General features: G+C 49.7%; 2 protein-coding genes across 4 annotated transcripts in view; one reads left to right on the top strand and one right to left on the bottom strand.

Annotated features, from left to right (window-relative positions):
- Positions 1-1,289: 1,289 nt before the first annotated feature.
- On the bottom strand, positions 1,290-7,222 carry Mrto4 (MRT4 homolog, ribosome maturation factor). The gene is made up of 8 exons (XM_005352944.3): positions 7,069-7,222; positions 4,865-4,923; positions 3,814-3,917; positions 3,196-3,277; positions 2,843-2,910; positions 2,406-2,557; positions 1,730-1,806; positions 1,290-1,620 (listed from the first exon to the last, which is right to left on the bottom strand). Exons 1-8 carry the CDS (start codon positions 7,094-7,096, stop codon positions 1,471-1,473), a joined length of 720 nt encoding a protein of 239 aa, XP_005353001.1. The 5' UTR covers positions 7,097-7,222; the 3' UTR covers positions 1,290-1,470.
- Positions 7,223-7,408: 186 nt separating this feature from the next.
- The window catches only part of Emc1 (ER membrane protein complex subunit 1), a 22,782-nt gene continuing 12,760 nt past the window's right edge, over positions 7,409-17,430 (top strand). For 2 of the 3 annotated variants that reach the window (XM_005352942.3, XM_005352941.3), the window contains exons 1-12: positions 7,409-7,521; positions 8,934-9,058; positions 9,754-9,819; positions 10,052-10,145; positions 11,869-11,997; positions 13,113-13,239; positions 13,978-14,127; positions 14,430-14,597; positions 14,731-14,799; positions 15,093-15,155; positions 16,044-16,166; positions 17,226-17,322. In XM_005352942.3, the coding sequence (XP_005352999.1) occupies positions 7,427-7,521; positions 8,934-9,058; positions 9,754-9,819; positions 10,052-10,145; positions 11,869-11,997; positions 13,113-13,239; positions 13,978-14,127; positions 14,430-14,597; positions 14,731-14,799; positions 15,093-15,155; positions 16,044-16,166; positions 17,226-17,322 (1,306 nt within the window). In that variant the 5' untranslated portion in view covers positions 7,409-7,426. The remainder of the gene's footprint in view (positions 7,522-8,933; positions 9,059-9,753; positions 9,820-10,051; positions 10,146-11,868; positions 11,998-13,112; positions 13,240-13,977; positions 14,128-14,429; positions 14,598-14,730; positions 14,800-15,092; positions 15,156-16,043; positions 16,167-17,225; positions 17,323-17,430) is intronic. The other variant, XM_013348449.2, reaches the window with a different exon arrangement.

Raw genomic sequence — 17,430 nt, 5'->3', positions numbered from 1 at the left:
GGGACATCCCCAGAACTGTGGATCTGAGGGATTAGGTCTTTGCTTCATTTTGGAAGGTGATGCTGTCTCCATGCTGAGTTTTATAAGCTGAATTGTATTTCCATCATGGAGACAGTTCTGCTAAGGTCTGGGGACTGCATTAGCGGAGGAGCCAGAGAGGGCACTGGACCCTCTGGAACTACAGATACAGAAGGTTGTGAGCGGCCATATGGGTGCTGGAAATCACAGCTGGTCCTCTGGAAGAGCCCCCAGTGTTTTAACTGCCGAGCCGCCTTTCTGTCCTTGTTCCCGGTCCCCGTGGAGTTGTCTCTGCAGCAGTGTCACACGCAGAATCACGCGTGTGGTCCCGAGGCTTCTTCCACCTGCTGAGACTCAACTGCTACAGTGATTTCACAGCTTAGTCCTTTGCCCACTCTACCCAGAGGGACATCAGATTGTTTCTGTATTCTGCCACTTCCACGTGAACAACTCTAAAGTCTCCTTGATGGTGGATATATGGCTCAGTTGTTAGAGTGCTCCATGGTCACAAAATCCTGGTGAGATTGCCAACACCTGTCATCCCAGCACTTAGTAGGCAAACGAACAAGAAGTTCAAGGTCATCCTCAACTATATGACTGAAGACAATCTGAGATACAGAAGATTCTAATACATGTGTGCATGTGTATGCATGTGTGTACATGTCATCTAAGTATATAGGTTCGTACATATAAGTGCACATATACATGTACATGCACATGTATGCACAAATATATGTACATGTATTATTTTAAAGAACAGAGAAACACACATATATATAAGGTTTTGTGTGAATATATATTTTCATATCCTTGTTAGAAAACCAGAAGAAACTGCTGAATTGTTACTAACCTTTGGTAAACACTTAGGCGGAAGACAGGTAGGAGGTACCAGTACCAGCCCTTTCCTTTTTCTCCCCAAATTTGAAGGATCTATGACACACAATACAAGTTAACAAGTGACCAATGCCCTCAACTCCAATTCATCTACAAATCTATTTGTTTTAGTTTGTAAGACAAGGTCTTTGGTAGGTCAGGTGGACTTTGAATTCCTAATCTACCTGTCTCTACCTCCCCTCTCGTGTGATGAAGTTGCCCGGGCTCAAAACTCTCCTCAGCCAATGCATTTCAGACAAAGGGCTAGAGAGCACACCCGAGCCTGGATGCTGCTGGCAGCTACCTGCAGGGCTGTGGTGTCGAGGGGCCAGGCTGCGCAGGCTCAAACAGAAGCACAAAGCTGAATGCTTTTTCACTAGGAAAAGTCTCTTGACATCTACAGGAAAAACCCCAGGGACAAGATTTTATTCTTTGTAGAAACAAAGTCCCACCCCAGCTTCCTCTCTTGTCCACATCCACGTCAAAATAAAGAGCCGCTCCCATCAGAGGGGTGACAGCAGTCCTGGTGACAATGGAGATAAAGAACTTGCTGGAAGTCCTCCATCCCACGCCCTAAAGTCAGCTGTCATCCTCTTCCTCTGACTCTCCCTCAGAAGCAGACGCACTTTCAGGCAGCTCACTGTCCATCTGCTGGAATCTCCCCGACTCAGCATCCCACATGTATTTGATGGTCACCTTGAATTCAGCCATCTCATACCCAAAAAGCTTCTGTAACAGGAGGAGAAAGCAGAGTGAGGAGTAGCATCTGTGAACCACCTCCCAGCAGAAGGTTAATAATGACAACGGCTCTTCCCCCAGGCTGCAGACCCAGACTCACCAAGACCCGGGCCTGCTCTGGAGTCAGCACATCGCCCTCCTTGCACACCTCATAGTCAGACAGCAGGGTCACCACACCTGTTGGGGGACAGCAAGTTACTCCCAGCAGAGCTCCCAAGGCCCCTGCTGCTAGCGCTCGGTGCCAGAAGCATTTGGCCTCAGACTCTCTTCCCTGTAGCTTAGCACCCACAGGGACAGTGGCTGCCTCTTCCATGTCCTGCAAGAGATGAGTGCACAGCCCTGCCTTCTCAGGAGAAACTGGAGAAGTGGCTGGTCAGAGGGGAGAGCCTGGGGGAAGGTGGTTTTGAGTGGCTTTTCGTTCTAGACTTTCTTACAATCTTCCTTTCTTCTTTCCAGACAGGGTTTCTCTCTGTAGCCCTGGGCTGTCCTGGAACTCACTCTGTAGACCAGGTTGTCCTTAAACTCAGTGATCCACTTGCCTCTGCCTCCTCAGTGCTGGGATTAAAGGCTTACCTCATCACTGCCTGGCTCCTTCCTTTCTTCTTTTTCTAAAAATTTTTTTATGTGTAGGGGTGTTTTGCCTACATGTATGATAGTGGCACCATGTGAATACCTGCTGCCTGTGCAGGCCAGAAGAGGGTGCTGGGAATCAAACCCATGTCCTATGTAAAAGCAGCCACTACTCCTAACCCTGAGCCATCTCTCCAGCCACCTACCTTTCTTGAGGGCAGTGGGCAGGCCCAGCTGCCTCAGCTGCGGCTCCATGGAATGAGGGAACTGCTTCAGGGGCCCTGGATCCAGGCTCACGGTTAAAGTTGCTTTGTTCCCAGCTCGAGCAAAATCCATTTCAGTATACTTTGTGAACCACCTAAGGCAGAGAAGAGTGATGGGAAAGTTCCCAGCTGTGCCTCCATTCACAAGTCTGACCCTCCACTGAATGCACATAATGCAGGGCCTCCTGTCCTTGTCCATCTTGGTTGTTCCAGCACCCAATGGGGAGGACTACACCGGAGAGAATGGGAGGACCCTGGTCACAGAATCTGGTTCTAGTAAGAGGCTTCCAGGGCCCAGCCCCAGTTGGATGTCACCATGGAACCACCCTTTCAGCTTTCCCGACCCTCAGCTTCTCCCCCCACCCCTCAGAGACACTCACCCGTTCACCTCCTCCTTTGTGCGGTTGGTAAAAAGGAGCCCAACTTCACCTCTCAACTTCTTGCTGACCTGAAAAATGACAGTGAGCACCACTGCTCCTTCACTAAGGGCCCCAGGCACTGGGGACGCCCGGTTATCATCAGAAACCTTTTCTGATTGGTACAACCCCTAGTACACAGGGCAGGAGGGCACAATAGGAACTACCCCATGAGTCTGCAGATTAAGGAGAAGACAGATTTAAGCAGAGCTTGCCTCTTCTGGACCCACCGAAGTCACCCAGCACAGGGAAGAACAGGAGAGGAGGCAGCAGAGCTCGAGCTTCACTTAGCTCACTTAGCAAGGGCCAGTACCTACCTGATGTAGGTTGTCTTTGTATTCGTCAGATGGGCTTCGCCCCAAGGCCACCATCATCACCTTGTTTTTGCCAAAGAACATCCTATAAAGAAACGGGGCTGTGAGCTAGTGCCAGGAGTCCTGGGAGCCCAGATCACAACAGGCTAGAGGCTTTGTTTTCCGTGTAACCCGCCCACGTGTCCTCACAATTCCCGTTTCCACGTTCTTATCCAGAGAACCTGACCTTGCTAACAGTTTGAGTCAGCTCACTGCCAACATCACAGACCACCCATCTTGTGGCTGTGGGGAGACTGACTCCAGAAACACCCACCCAAGTACTGCAACCCATCAGCTGCTGCAGCCTGCTTCGGGGTCAGTCTGTGGATACACATAATGACATTCTAGCCTACCAGGAAGTCAGACCCCAGGGGCCACTTTTCTGAAGGAACCAATCTCAAACATCTCAAGTAAACATCAAGCCCTATTGCCCAGCAGCTCAGGGAAAGCCCACCTCTAACAAAAATGGTCCCCTTCAGCAAGTGAGTTGCAGACCCTAAGGGTCAGTCCTGCTGCTGGGCTCTGATGGCACAGTCCATCCCTCCTGCCTGGTGCTCCTTCCTCTTCCCACTGCCTGCTCACCGGCTGTGCTTCCAGGCATTCCGGATGTCCTTCAGCTTGTTGTTCCTCATGTTGGCCACAGAGAAGATGAAGATGTACTTGTATGTATCCACACATTTCCGAAGCTATGGGACAATTCATGAGGCTCTGGAGGTGAAGGGGCAGCATGGGTCGAGCAACTCTGGCCTCATGCTGGAGAATCACCTACAGGCCTTTAATCTGGTCACTTACCATTGACAGGAGTGACACCAAGGTCACCCACTCCAGCAGGTGAGCAGGAACCCATACCTTATGGTCTTCCATGACCAGTGTTTTCCTTTGCCTACTTACAGTTAATCTAGAAACATCTACCCACTGTGGGAAGGCCCCTGCCTAAGTGAAAACCACAGGAGCCTCATCGTTTTGATAAACCTGGAGAGACACGTCATCTGCACTGTCTTGCCAGGCTGCTTGCTATAGCCTCTCTGCGGTGAAGCTCTACTTCCCGGAGGCTGGGCTTCCCTGGCCCTCAGTAGAGGGCTAGCAGGTCAGCTGCAGAGGAATGGCCACAGTCACCACACCTGGTGATTTCCAGGCTTCTGATACGGGGCAGCATTACAAACTCAATAATAAGTTTCCATTACCCAGAGTGCAAAACAGCAATAGCACCACCCAGCCCTGGGTCACAGGGAAGCTTAGGGGATGGAGTGGAGGATTGTGTAGAAGATGCATTTGCTGATGTGGGAGGTACACAGAGCTCAACTAGGGCTGCGAACCTGGGAGCAGGATGGAAAACTGTGGCTTCTGATTTTAACACACTGCTAACAGTCCTCCTCCACGCCTACCGAGGAAATACATACTAGATTTTAGTTTTTTTTAAATATTTATTTATTATGTTACAATATTCTGTCTGCATGTATGCCTGAAGGCCAGAAGAGGGCACCAGACCCCATTACAGATGGTTGTGAGCCACCATGTGGTTGCTGGGAATTGAACTCAGAACCTTTGGAAGAGCAGGCAATGCTCTTAACCGCTGAGCCATCTCTCCAGCCCCGGAAATACATACTAGAAAAGTAAAGGAGCAAACACTTACCTCTTCTATCAGGTTCTGCTTCAGTTCCAAGCCTTTCTTGGCAGTTTTTGTTAAGGAAACTAAAACCAAGAAAAGGATGGTGTTGAGTGTTGAATCTGGATGCTTCAGAGATTAGCTTTGTTCTTTGGAGGTGTGGCTGAACTAAGCCAGTGTGAGGGAGGCAGCAATGGCTCCTGGCATTTCTGACATTCAAGGCTGGGAGAGTGCTTGCTTATCTAATACTATCTAATACTTCTGGACCCAGAGACCCCTAAGTAGAGCTCCTAGCACAAACCAGGAGCCCTTAGTCCCTTGGGCTGACTGCTGGATTTCCTGACTCATTGCTGCTGACAGAGTGCTCTCAGTGGCAGCCCTAACATGCTGAGGCAGGACCCTTTCCTGCTACAAGGCATGGTGCACAGGCTATCAATGGCTAGGCTCGGCTATGGAATAATAGAAACAATTCTTCCCTTTTTTTATTTTTTAAAGGCAGGACCTTGCTACAAGGCTGCTTGGGCTGGCCTTGAACTCAAGATACATTTCCTTGCTTCTGCTTCCTAAGTGCTGGGATTACTTGCATGTACCGACTCATCTTTTTGGGACCACATCTTTTCTAGTCTACTACATACCCACATTTCAATTTTGTGCCTGGACCTGAGAATACAACAATGCTGGGGGTGGGGTGGGGCGCACAAGAACTGCTACTGAAAAGTAACCAAGGCCCTATCTGTTCCACTTCCAGAAAAGTTTCTGGCATTTGCTACATCTGACCAGGGTTCCCTCCACAAAACCAAATGACTTCATAAGAGCTCACCAGAACTTTAGTTACAAAGCCCTAGCTTTGTCCCCAGCATGTGAAATGTCTTTTATCTACCCTGCCTGCCACTCACAGTCCCTACAATGTACACACTCAACGGCAAGCATATTGAGCCAGCCATTCTCAGACTCTTCGCTGCTAGGATTTCGGTTCAGTTTGGCATTCCCCTGGTGGTGTCCGCCCTTGCTGCTTCATCTCTGTCCTCATATTCTCCAGGCTATCGAGGGAGGCAAAGTGGTCCTTTTAGAGTACAGCCACATCCAAGGCCAGATCCTTTCCCCTCAACCCTAGTTTGTCCACTTGACTGCAGCCGCATTGGCCTCTTGTCCCCCAGTATGTTAACTCCAGAGCCCTTTCTCTTTGGGGTCTGCTATGGAGAACCACCTGCTCTCAGACAACTGTACAGTCAGCTTACTTTCCTCTCCTGGGGATTTTATTTGTCATCTTGCCACTGAGAGCTTCCCTGACCACATCATACAAAACAGTACCGTTTCCACTTTCTGCATACTCCACTTTTACCACCAGCCAAACCATACTTAACTTGACTGGGACATAGGATACACACGTACACACACAGCTAAACTAAAGCGGTGAGTTTGATGGCGCCAGACCCTTTTTGTTCAACTATCTAGTCTCCTAACACCCACAGTTCACTAGTGCCAGTTCACTATGTGGTGGCCCAGTTTGGAATCTAGGGCGAAGGCTGAAGATGGAGAGTTCAAGGACCCGGCACTAAAAAACTAAGAAAAAAGCCGGGCGGTGGTGGCGCACGCCTTTAATCCCAGCATTCGGGAGGCAGAGGCAGGCGGATCTCTGTGAGTTTGAGGCCAGCCTGGTCTACAAGAGCTAGTTCCAGGCCAGGCACCAAAGCTACAGAGAAACCCTGTCTTGAAAAATCTAAAACAAAAAAAAAAAGGCAAAAAACAAAACAAAACAAAACACCGCACTAGCAGCCAACAGATACGCCGATGCATGACTGTAAAATTCCTACATTCTGGAGAGGATGAGGTAGGGGGAAGCCCTTGAATTTGAGACCAGCCTAGTCTACACAGCGAGTCGGAGCTACATTGCAAGATCCTGTTTCAAACACACACGCGCGCGGCAGGGGATGTAGCTCAGTGCTCAGCTGGTAGCTCAGCAAAAACTAGGCTTAGTGGTGCATGCCTGTAACTCCAAGAATGGGGAGGTAGGGTCAACAGTTTAAGACTCTCGTCGCTGGCGAGCTCGAGGTAAGCCTGGGACACAAGACGCTGTCTCGGGAGCTGCCTGTCGGTCCGGCCCAGACTCCAGATCTCCCGGTGACCTTTCTATGCCAACCCGCCACCCCGGCCGGCGGATCTCCTTGGAGAGGCCTCGGCGTCTCACCCGTGTCCCCGTTGCCCCCAGAGCTGAGGTCCCCGGAGCCCACCTTTCTTGTCTCGCTTAGATTTAGGCATCGCTCTGAAGACACGTGCGGCGGAAGACCGGTCGGCCCGTCAGGATCGGGGCGGCGCGGGGGCTTCTGGGACGGCGCTCGGGGCTGCCCCTCGCGTGGGCCTGACCCGAACCGAGGCGGGCTGTCTCTCCCCGTTTGCACTCTGTTCTGTGCCTGGAAGGTCACTTCTCGGCCCAGGTCCCAGATCTCTCCTGTCCCTCCTTTCCTTCCAATCCCGGCGGCTCCCGAGACCTGAGCGCCCTCGCCGCTTCCTCTCTATGGTTCGGCGCTGGGAGGGGCTTGAGGCCCAGTGCATGCCGGGATAGCGGCTGGCGGTGCTTGGACTTCAATCATGGTGGCTCCTGTGGCGTCCGGCTTCTGGCTTTGGGTTACGCTGCTTCTCCCTGCGGCCGCGGTCTACGAAGACCAAGTGGGCAAGTTTGACTGGTGCGTATGGGTGACGCTTCTCCAGGAAGTAGCTGTCAGCTTTGCCAGCATCTGTCTCCCTCTGGTTAGCAGGAGGGGATTGCCATGAAGCAGGACCGAGTTCCTAACTTAACACCAGGGCCTTTAAGGGAGAGGTGAATGAATGAATGCTGCACCCTGTGCAGAGTGAAACTGTGAGCGTCCCTTCTTCAGATGCGAGGAATTTGGAGGCGAAGACCTGGGCTCATTAAATTAAGCAGCCAGGGAACCTTTCTGAGCCGCCCCGTATATGACTCTGCAGATTGCGCCGCAATGGAACCAGCCCCGCCGTTCAGGCATGCTTTAAGGTTTTGGTCAGAGGTCACTGATTCCCTCCTTTCCCGCTGTATCCGATTCTGTGGCTGTCAGGTTTGTGATCTCCTGGGTGTCAGAGGTCACCAGCCCCCAGTGAAGTTTCACCGTCCTGTTGTTTCTTAGCCCTCCTGTCTTACAGCTTCCAAAGTTCTAACGTTCTCTCTCCCCCTCCTCCCCGAGGGACACTCTGGACACAGTGTCCTCTCCAAACCTATCAGCCATCTGATATTCTTTCACTCACCTCTCCCTTCAGGCCCTGCTTGTTTCAGTTTAAACGACTATTTGGCTGCTTAACTGTTGCGTGTGCTTGGGGAAACTGACATACAGCTGAGAAATAGTATTTTTAAAAGGTCTTCATTTTGGAACCCTGGACTTTCTGGACTTTGGTTTCCTCATTTGTAAAATGTAGGCAATTACATTTGCCTTGCAGACTTGGTAGGGTTGTCTCGTGGCTACAAACAGAAGAGACTCACGTGAAAATACACATAGAAATGACTGAGTCTGAGCCGGGTGATGGTGGCGCATGCCTTTAATCCCAGCACTCGGGAGGCAGAGGCAGGCGGATCTCTGTGAGTTCGAGACCAGCCTGGTCTACAGAGCTAGTTCCAGGACAGGCTCCAAAGCCACAGAAAAACCCTGTCTCGAAAAACCCAAAAAAAAAAAAAAAAAAAGACTGAGTCTAAACGTTACTATCAGTTTAGTGCCTTTGAAACAAAGGGGGTCTAAGTAGAGATGCAGTCTGAATGCCATGTTTGCTCAATGTGGCCCAGGCAGCAGTATTTCCTTCCTTATTGCAGCATACGTAACTAGAAGTCTGTTTGGTGCAGCTAAAAGTTAGTAAGGCTGAGGACTCGGAGGGATGTTGCCTGAGTAACAGGTCGCTCATCTATTTGGTGGTAATTCTCTCCTGTCTCCCTTTGCTTACGAGGCACACGACACACAAATCTTGGGGATGGTCAGAGCTCTTCGTTTGCACGCATTTCTTAAGTGTGGCGAGGGAGATGGGCTGGTGTGAAGCCAGCAATTTGTCTCATCCTGGTGATGACTTTGCCCTGATGTTCCCCCACACTTTTCCTCAGGAGACAGCAGTATATTGGGAAGCTCAAGTTTGCCTCCTTGGAATATTCCCCTGGGTCCAAGAAATTGGTTGTGGCCACAGAGAAGAATGTGATTGCAGCGTTGAATTCTCGCACTGGAGAGATCTGTGAGTGAGCTGTGGAGCCGGGAGGGGAGCTGACTGAAGTGTGTAACCTACGGCTCGTCTTCTTTTTTGTCTTCTCCAGTCTTACCATCTTTCAGTGTGTAGATCTGTGTTGCTGGTCTTTGTAATCTCCTCAATCCTGAAGGTCCTTAACCAAGATAACACTGCAAAAGCTGCATTCTATCCTGTTTTGCAGTAAAGGCTTGCATGACTACCCTTGAGATATCCCTGTTGCTGGGATTGTTTGTAGATATTTAGATTGTGAAAAGAGTAAACTCTTTACTTATGAATTGGGTAGATTTTATTAATTTTTGGGTATATTTTTTAGATTTTTGTTTCATGTGATTGGTGTTTGACCTGTATGTATGTCAGTGTGAGGGTGTCGGGTCCTGTGAAACTGGGGTTACAGAGAGTTGTGAGCTGCCATGTTGGGTGTTTTGTTAATCTTATTTTTGTTCCTTTGTATGTTTCATGGGGTGGTGGTGGACTGGAGGGGCTGCGAGCCTAGATGGGAAAAGCAATACCTCTTGAACCCCTCCTCCCTCACACTCCAGTGAGTGGGTATAGTCATAGCACTTATTATATTCCTTACTTCTTAATTAAAGTTGGATAAAGCTATGTAAATGAAGATCTCAGTCCCTTCCTGTCTCGTTGGGCCACAGTGAGTCACAGCAACGTCTGATTCTTATATCTTTCAGTGTGGCGCCATGTTGACAAGGGCACAGCAGAAGGGGCTGTGGATGCTATGTTGCTCTATGGACAAGGTAAGCAGAGGCCCCCATCTTCGTTTGGAGTCAGCGCCATCTCCCTTTGCTTGATTCTTGGCTTTGCGTAGGGCCTGATGGGGAAAGAAGAAGGGGTGCTTCTTACAGTGAAGGGCAGGTGCCTGCTTACCACCTGTCTGCATCCATAAGCTGGAGGTGGAATCATGGCCCACAGCTCTTACCAGGCCACAGAACAAGCGTGGGAAATGACAGTGGTCTTTGTCTTTTCCAGATGCAATCACTGTATCCAATGGAGGGCGAATCATGCGTTCTTGGGAGACTAACATCGGGGGCCTGAACTGGGAGATAACTCTGGACAGTGGCAGGTAGGGAAATCCTTGTGGCTGAGTGAAGGTATCTGGATGGATGAACAACTCTGGGCCTTTGTGCCCTCCCCCTTTCTTCAAGGACCACTGAAGAACAGGTGCAAGAACAGGCACATCAGATGCCTGTTCTTTTAAAAAAAATTTTTCTTATGTGTATGGGTGTTTTGTCTGCTTTTATGTCTTTATCTATGGACCACATGAGTGCAGTCCCTGTGGGGGGCCAGAAGAACATGCTAGATCCCCTGACACTGGATTACCAGATGATTGCAGCCACCATGTGGGCGCTGAGAGTTGAATTCTGGTACTCTGGAAGACTAGCCAGGGCTCTTAACCACAGAGCCTTCTCTCTAGCCCCAGATGTCTCCCAGCTACCCACCCCCTTTTTTAGACAGGGTCTCTCTACATAGCTCTGGCTGTTCTGGAAATACATAGACCAGGCTGGCCTTGAACTCTAAGAGATTCTTCTTCCTTAACCTCCAGAGTGCTAGAATTCGTGTGCCACTGCATCTGGCTTAGCTGCCTATTCTTGATTTGGTTGTTATAGTACCAAATATAGTGTGTGTATTTACTGAGAGTTCTATGTTATTTACAAATGAGATTTTCTGTGAATTGGGTGGATTTAGTTAACTGAGCACCTATTAGATGAACAGCTCTCTACTAGATACAGTGTTTGTTTGTTTGTTTTTTTTTTGGTTTTTTTTTTTAGTTTTTCGAGACAGGGTTTCTTTGTAGCTTTGGAGCCTGTCCTGGCACTTGCTCTTGTAGACCAGGCTGGCCTAGAACTCACAGAGATCCGCCTGCCTCTGCCTCCCGAGTGCTGGGATTAAAGGCGTGTGCCACCACCGCCCGGCACAGTGTTTGTTCTTGAACATTGTCCCAATCATATGGTAATATATGTTACCATAATATATGAGCTTTGATTGCTGTGTTCTAGGTAAAAGAGGATAGTACAAAGCTTTCCATGTTCCTTACGTTTGTTTGCTTTGAGACAGGTGTCATGTAGCCCAGGCTGCCCTCAAAGTAGCTATGTAGATGAGGCTGACTTTGGTGTATGTGAATGTATGAGTGTGTGTGTGTGTATCTGTGGGGAGGAGTGTGCATGCCGCAGAGTGTACATGCAGGGATTAGTGACCAGCTTTGTGGAGTCAGTTCTCTCTTTCTACCTCTAAGTAGGTTCTGGGGATTGAACTTTGGTTGTCAGCCTTGCTCAGCAAGTGTCTTTACCTGCCAAGCCATCTTGACAGTCCTGGCCTTGAACTTCTGACACTCCTGCAGAGCTCTATCACCGTGCTTGGAATTTAGCTCTCTGTTGTAGAATAACAGCGTGAACTGCTGCCTCACCTTTGCTGAGATTCTTCTATCGCTTGTTGGCTTTAGCTCACACATCTTATGATAGCAGTTCCCCTGGTTCCTAGCACTTGGTGGATCCCAGGCAATGAGAACACTGTCCACATGAGGCAGCTGCCATCAAGTTCTTGCCCAGTTGTGGACGTAGTCATAAGCCCAACAGTGACCGCATTTCCTGATGGGGCTTGCTAGAGGGTTAGTCTGAGTTCTGTGAAATCCTAGGGAAAGGAAGAGGTAACTCATGGGAGACATGTGGCCTTGAGGGCAGTGCACCTTAGTGGTTCTCAGGCAAGACAGATTCTCAAGTAGTTAGAGGCAAGATCAGGCAGAACCAGCATTGGCATCCAGATGTGCCCTCACTCTTCCCTGTGTTCAGTTTCCAGGCACTTGGGCTGGTGGGCCTGGAGGAGTCAGTGAGGTACATTGCAGTTCTGAAGAAGACGATTCTCACCCTCCATCACCTCTCCAGTGGGCACCTGAAGTGGGTGGAACATCTTCCAGAGAGGTAAGGTAGTTTCCTCTGAAGTGATGACTATCTTGTCCCAGTTCCTACGCATCCTCCATCTCCTTGAGGGTGCTTGGCCAGGGGCCCTCCTGTTGGCATCACATGGGAATAGTGTTCTCCTCCATGTGGGTCTGAGTGGAAAGGCTGTGGCTACATACTTGGAATGTACTTGGTAGGGTGGAGAAAATACAAACTGGGGTACTAGTGCTGCCGTGTAAGGGAGCTGTTCCTGCTCACACACAAAGTGCTCTGGGCCTTTCAACTGCCACTTGACAGTATCCTGAATCTTTCTTCACGGTGAGAGTCAGAATGATAGAGAGGAGCTGAGGGAGGCTCGAAGTGTTTCTAGAGGTCCTGAGGATTGGAAGGAAGGAATAGGTTGCCTAGAGGGTCAGGCAAGGGTTGGCTTCAGCCACTTGCAGCTATTTTCAAAGGTTTAGGGCAGGGATCAAAAGTTAAATTGTTAAAGTTAAGTTGGAGATATGGACCAGACCAGTGGTAGAGCCTACCTGGCATGCACAAGGTCCTGCGTTTGATTCTTTGTCTTGCCAAAAAAAAAAAAAAAGCCAAATTCTTAGCTGAGCATGGTGGCAAGAAAAAAGGCAGACCTCCCCCCAAGCCTCAAAAGTCAGTGTCCTACAGGAAGAAGAACAAAATATCTTGTGTGTCTGGCCTACCTGATGGGGCTTACAGGGCACTACAGTGTGCCTGACCTACCTCCATAGCCTTAGACAACTGGTGTGGTGCCCTACATACATGGAGGCATGCCACTTCTGTCATTTAGGAAAAGCTGACCATCTGGTTTATATATGTGATACCAGTTTGAAATGTTGATGAGAAATTCGAATTCAAGACAAAAGCAAGGCTAGGGATGGGGCTGAGTGTGGAACACTTGCCTAGCATTCGCAAGGCCCTGAGTTTAATCCTTAGCACTGCGAACGGCAGCAGCAAAGAACCTACAAGCAAAGGCTCTGTGAGGCGCACAATCTCTCTTTGGGGGTTTTCAGCTCGTGACGACATCCACTAGGAAATGGCAGCATGGTTTTGGAAGCCCTGGGGAAGCTCTCAAGTTTAAAGCCTAAGTCGGTGGCCCTGTCTTCTCTTTCCTTTCTTAGTGACAGCATCCACTACCAGATGGTGTATTCCTACGGCTCCGGGGTGGTGTGGGCCCTTGGCATCGTTCCCTTCAGCCATGTGAACATTGTCAAGTTTAATGTGGAGGATGGAGAGATTGTTCAGCAGGTACAGAGGGCATCTGGCTCCTGGTGGGTGGAAAGGAGTTGGTAGAGGCCTTCTTTGCATGGGGGTTCAAGGACTTCAGCGGGGCAGCTGCAAAAGCTGCCTGTGTTCTGTTCCTGATGCCCGTCTGTTGCTGGCTTGTCCTCAGCACGAGTTTAAAGCACTCTGTTAACACACGGTGCTCTTTTGGGCTGACTGGGAAGCTATTTTGATCTAGGCACTGTCCCTTTAAGTTCTTTTAAGGTGATTATTATTTTTTTTTTAAAGATTTATTTATTTATTGTGTATACAACATTCTGCCTCCATGTATGCTCACACACCAGAAGAGGGTGCCAGATCTTATTACAGATGGTTGTGAGCCACTATGTGGTTGCTGGGAATCGAACTCACGACCTCTGGAAGAGCAGCCAGTGCTCTTTACCACTGAGCCATCTCTCCAGCCCCCAAAGGTGATTATTAAATGATTATAGGAAGCCACATCTGACACCCCTCTGGGCCATCAGGCATTTACTGTTATTGGGTGCATTTTCCCAGTGACCAAACACAAACTCCTGCTGAGAACTTGAGCTTTGGAGGTTGATGGAGGTGGGTGAGGATGGGAAGAGCCTCTCGAACCAGCCATGCTTTTGGCCAGCTGTGCATTTTGATCTTGGGATCCTCTGCGCATTCCAGCAGTGGTTCTGTGGATCTGCTGAGAGGACCCCTGTGATCCTCATGAGTCTGTCATGAACTTCTCCACAGGTCAGGGTTTGGACTCCATGGCTGCAGCGTCTCACTGGGTCCTGTGGTGTGGTCGACGACGCCGTCTTGGTGTGCCCTGACCCCAGCTCACATTCCCTCCACACTTTGGCCCTGGAGACAGAGTGGGAACTGCAGCAGATCCCGCTGCCGGTGAGAGGCTGCACTCCTGGTCTGAGGGGTCCCCTCTGTGGCGCCGGGAGCTGGCATGGTTGCCCTGTGAGGTTACTGCTGCTTTCCTGAGCTGTGACAGCCATAGGGAGGGTGTAGGCCTCTGGCTGAGCTGTTGTCAGCGTACAGGGCGTTGTCTCCTTTGGGGAACCTGAGAAGGAGCTTCTGGAGCTATCTGTCCTAGTCTAGAACTGCTCCCTGGCAAAGCGTGACAGAGGTCCTGGTATGATGGTCTGGGAGGGGTAAGCATCCCACTTTTCTTCTTGCTTCCCCTCTCCACCCAGTCTCCTGACTTGGAATTTGGAAGTGGATTCCAGCCCCGAGTGCTGCCCACACAGCCCAGTCCAATGGCTCGTTCTCGGGCCCAGTTCTTCCTACAACTGTCCCCAGGCCACTACGCTCTGCTGAACTACCACAACGGTTCCGTGACACTGCTCAAAAACTTTCCCCAGGTAACCGCAGCAGTGTGCTTTCTGGGACCAGAAGGTCTTCCAGGACAAAGCTGGGAGGAGGCAGAACTGGGAATCCAGACACATTTGCCTTACATCCCATTGTCTGGAAACTGATCCCTAACGTTCCTTACAGGCCACTCTGGTGAGCTTCGCCACCACTGGAGAGAAGACGGTGGCCGCTGTCATGACCTGTCGCACTGAAGTGAGTACCATACGTGCATGACAGCTCTCTCTGCCGGGCCCCTCACTGTCAGGAGTCAGAGTCTGTTCACCTGTGCACAGGGGTAGGAGGCTGCAGAAAGATGAACTCATTCCACAGTCTCTTTCTCACTAGGAATGGCATCCTATTGTGACTCCCCTCCTCTCCCTGCAGACTTAGGGTTCATAGGCCTGTGGGGGTGGGGCATGAGAGGTAAGATTTGCCTTTTGACTGCTGAGGAGACAGAGTGTCTGGGAAGTAACCCTTCGGCTGAGTGTCTTCACGTCTTCCTCTAGCAGAAACCTGGGAGTGCTGGGGACAGGAATACAGCGAGCTTTTCTGAGGCATCTAGGGCACAGGTAGGATGTGGCATTGGGCGGGCAGGGTGTGTTACTGGGTGGGGTGGCAGACAGGGGGACCCAGGAGGCTACCCAAGGAAGCCCAGGTCAACTGAGGCTTACAAGTCCCTTTGAGTTCCCAGCTTCAGGTGGTCCAAGTACTGTCCGTTAAGTGGCACATCTTGTCCTTTCTCGTGGCAAGATGAGGAGGTAGACTCCTGGGATCTGTCCTCCTTATTTCCTTCTTTGAACCTCGGCTTCACCATTCCCCTGGATCTCCATAGCTGGGAAAGCCAGGTGGCATTTTATGCTACACTTGGTGGCAGTGAAGGTCCAAACTATAGGCACAGTCTTGGTTGTGGCCTCATGCCTGGGGCTTTTCCCTTCTTTCCCCATCCACAGTGCCAATCTGGGACCACTCTGCCTCACTGTACACATCGGCTGCCTTCAAAAATGTACATGGCAATTGTACACACTTAGGGCCTGCCGAGATGTACATGGTAGTTGTACACACTGGCTCCCTTTACAAGCTCACATAGTGGTTGTATACAGATGGCTTTCTTATTTTCTTGTTTTTTGTCTTTTGAGATAGTGTTTCTCTATATAGCCTTTATTGTCCTGGAACTCACTCTGTAGATCAGGTTAGCCTCAAACTCAGAGATCAGCCTGCCTCTGTCTCAAGTGTTGTGATTAAAGCTGTGTGCTACCACACCTGGCTTCTGGCTCCTTTCTGGGATCACTATAGTTGTGATCTTGTTTATTCAGTCAGCAACCTTGTTTCCACCATAGGATTTGGCACTCTTCTCACTTATGCACGTTTCCCTTCTGACCTAGTCCTTCTCTAGGGGATTTGTCCTTGGACATGCTGTAGGGGACTTGATTTTTGACCTGTGCTGTGTGTACCTCTAGGACTCTCTGGCTTGCTTCAACCAAACCTACACCATTAACCTCTACTTAGTGGAGACAGGTCGGCGGCTGCTAGACACTGCAATTTCTTTCAGCCTGGAGCAGAAGGGCACTCGTCCTGAGCGGGTAAGCGACAGACAGCTTTGGCTTTCTTACTCTGTTCTGTAGGCTTCATGTCTTTGGGGCTAGTTGTGGCCCTGGATTAGGCTTTAAGAACAAGACTCCTAGTTCCTCCAGAACCACTATCTGTTTATAAATAACAGCAAAACTGTCGCTGCTATTGTTGCTTTAGATTTATTTGTTATTATTTTATATATCCGTCCATCCATACATACATACATACATACATACATACATTCATCCATGTGTTTGTTTATTTATTTATTTGTTTTTTTGTAACAGCCCTAACTGTCCTAAAACTAGCTCTCTAGTAGACCAGGCTGGCCTCAAACTCACAGAGATCCGCCTGCCTCTGCCTCCTGAGTCCTGGGATAAAAGATGTGCTCCACCACCACACGGCTTAGATTATTATTTTATGTGTATGAGTGTTTTGCTTGCATGTGTTTATGTGCACCACATGCGTACATGGAACATTTGATCCCCTGATCCTGGAGTTACAGATAGTTGTGAGCTGCCATGTTGGTGCCCTCTTCAGGAACAGTAAGCTCTCTGACCCTCCAGCCCTGCTGCTGTTGTTTTGCCCAGCTGTCTGAGTGTGCGAAGCCCTTTTTGTTTTTGTGTTAATCCATAGGGCATCTTGGCAGTCTTGTGGATTGGTTATTACTGACCTGGTTTGTAAATGTGCCCATGACCTACAGTATTTCAAATCATGGAGCTAGCAAGACATGTTTCTGGGGTTCAGACTCCAGACTGACTTCCCACATGTACCCACCCACTGTCCTTTGGGGATATTGAATCGTGTCCCTCAGCTTCTGGGATGCTCCTGGCCTGGCCTCCCACTTACCATGTGGGGTGCAACTGGGCATGAAGGGATAGCAGTCCCATCAAGTACTTGCTGCCCTTCATAGACAGACCAGAGAGAGCCTTAGCTCATTGTTGCATTGACTCTCTTGCTGGTGGCCAGATGATCATTGTATTGTCTAGACATCATGTCATGCTGTGGCCTGAACCTCAGCCAACTCCCAACCCTTTGAATCATCCGGCTTCTTACTGTCCTGTTTATAGTTGTACATCCAGGTATTCTTGAAGAAAGATGATTCAGTGGGCTACCGGGCCTTGGTGCAGACACAGGACCATCTGCAGCTGTTCCTGCAGCAGCTAGGTTAGTGCCCTGTACAGCCATTGTGTTTCTACCTGCTCTGAATCCCAGTCGTGTGCGATAGAAGTGTGTGTGTGTGTGTGTGTGTGTGTGTGTGTGTGTGTGTGTGTG

The sequence above is a fragment of the Microtus ochrogaster genome, chromosome 10, assembly GCF_000317375.1.
Source record: "Microtus ochrogaster isolate Prairie Vole_2 chromosome 10, MicOch1.0, whole genome shotgun sequence".
NCBI classification, from domain to species: Eukaryota; Metazoa; Chordata; class Mammalia; order Rodentia; family Cricetidae; genus Microtus; species Microtus ochrogaster.
This window is presented reverse-complemented; position numbering and strand designations above follow the sequence as displayed.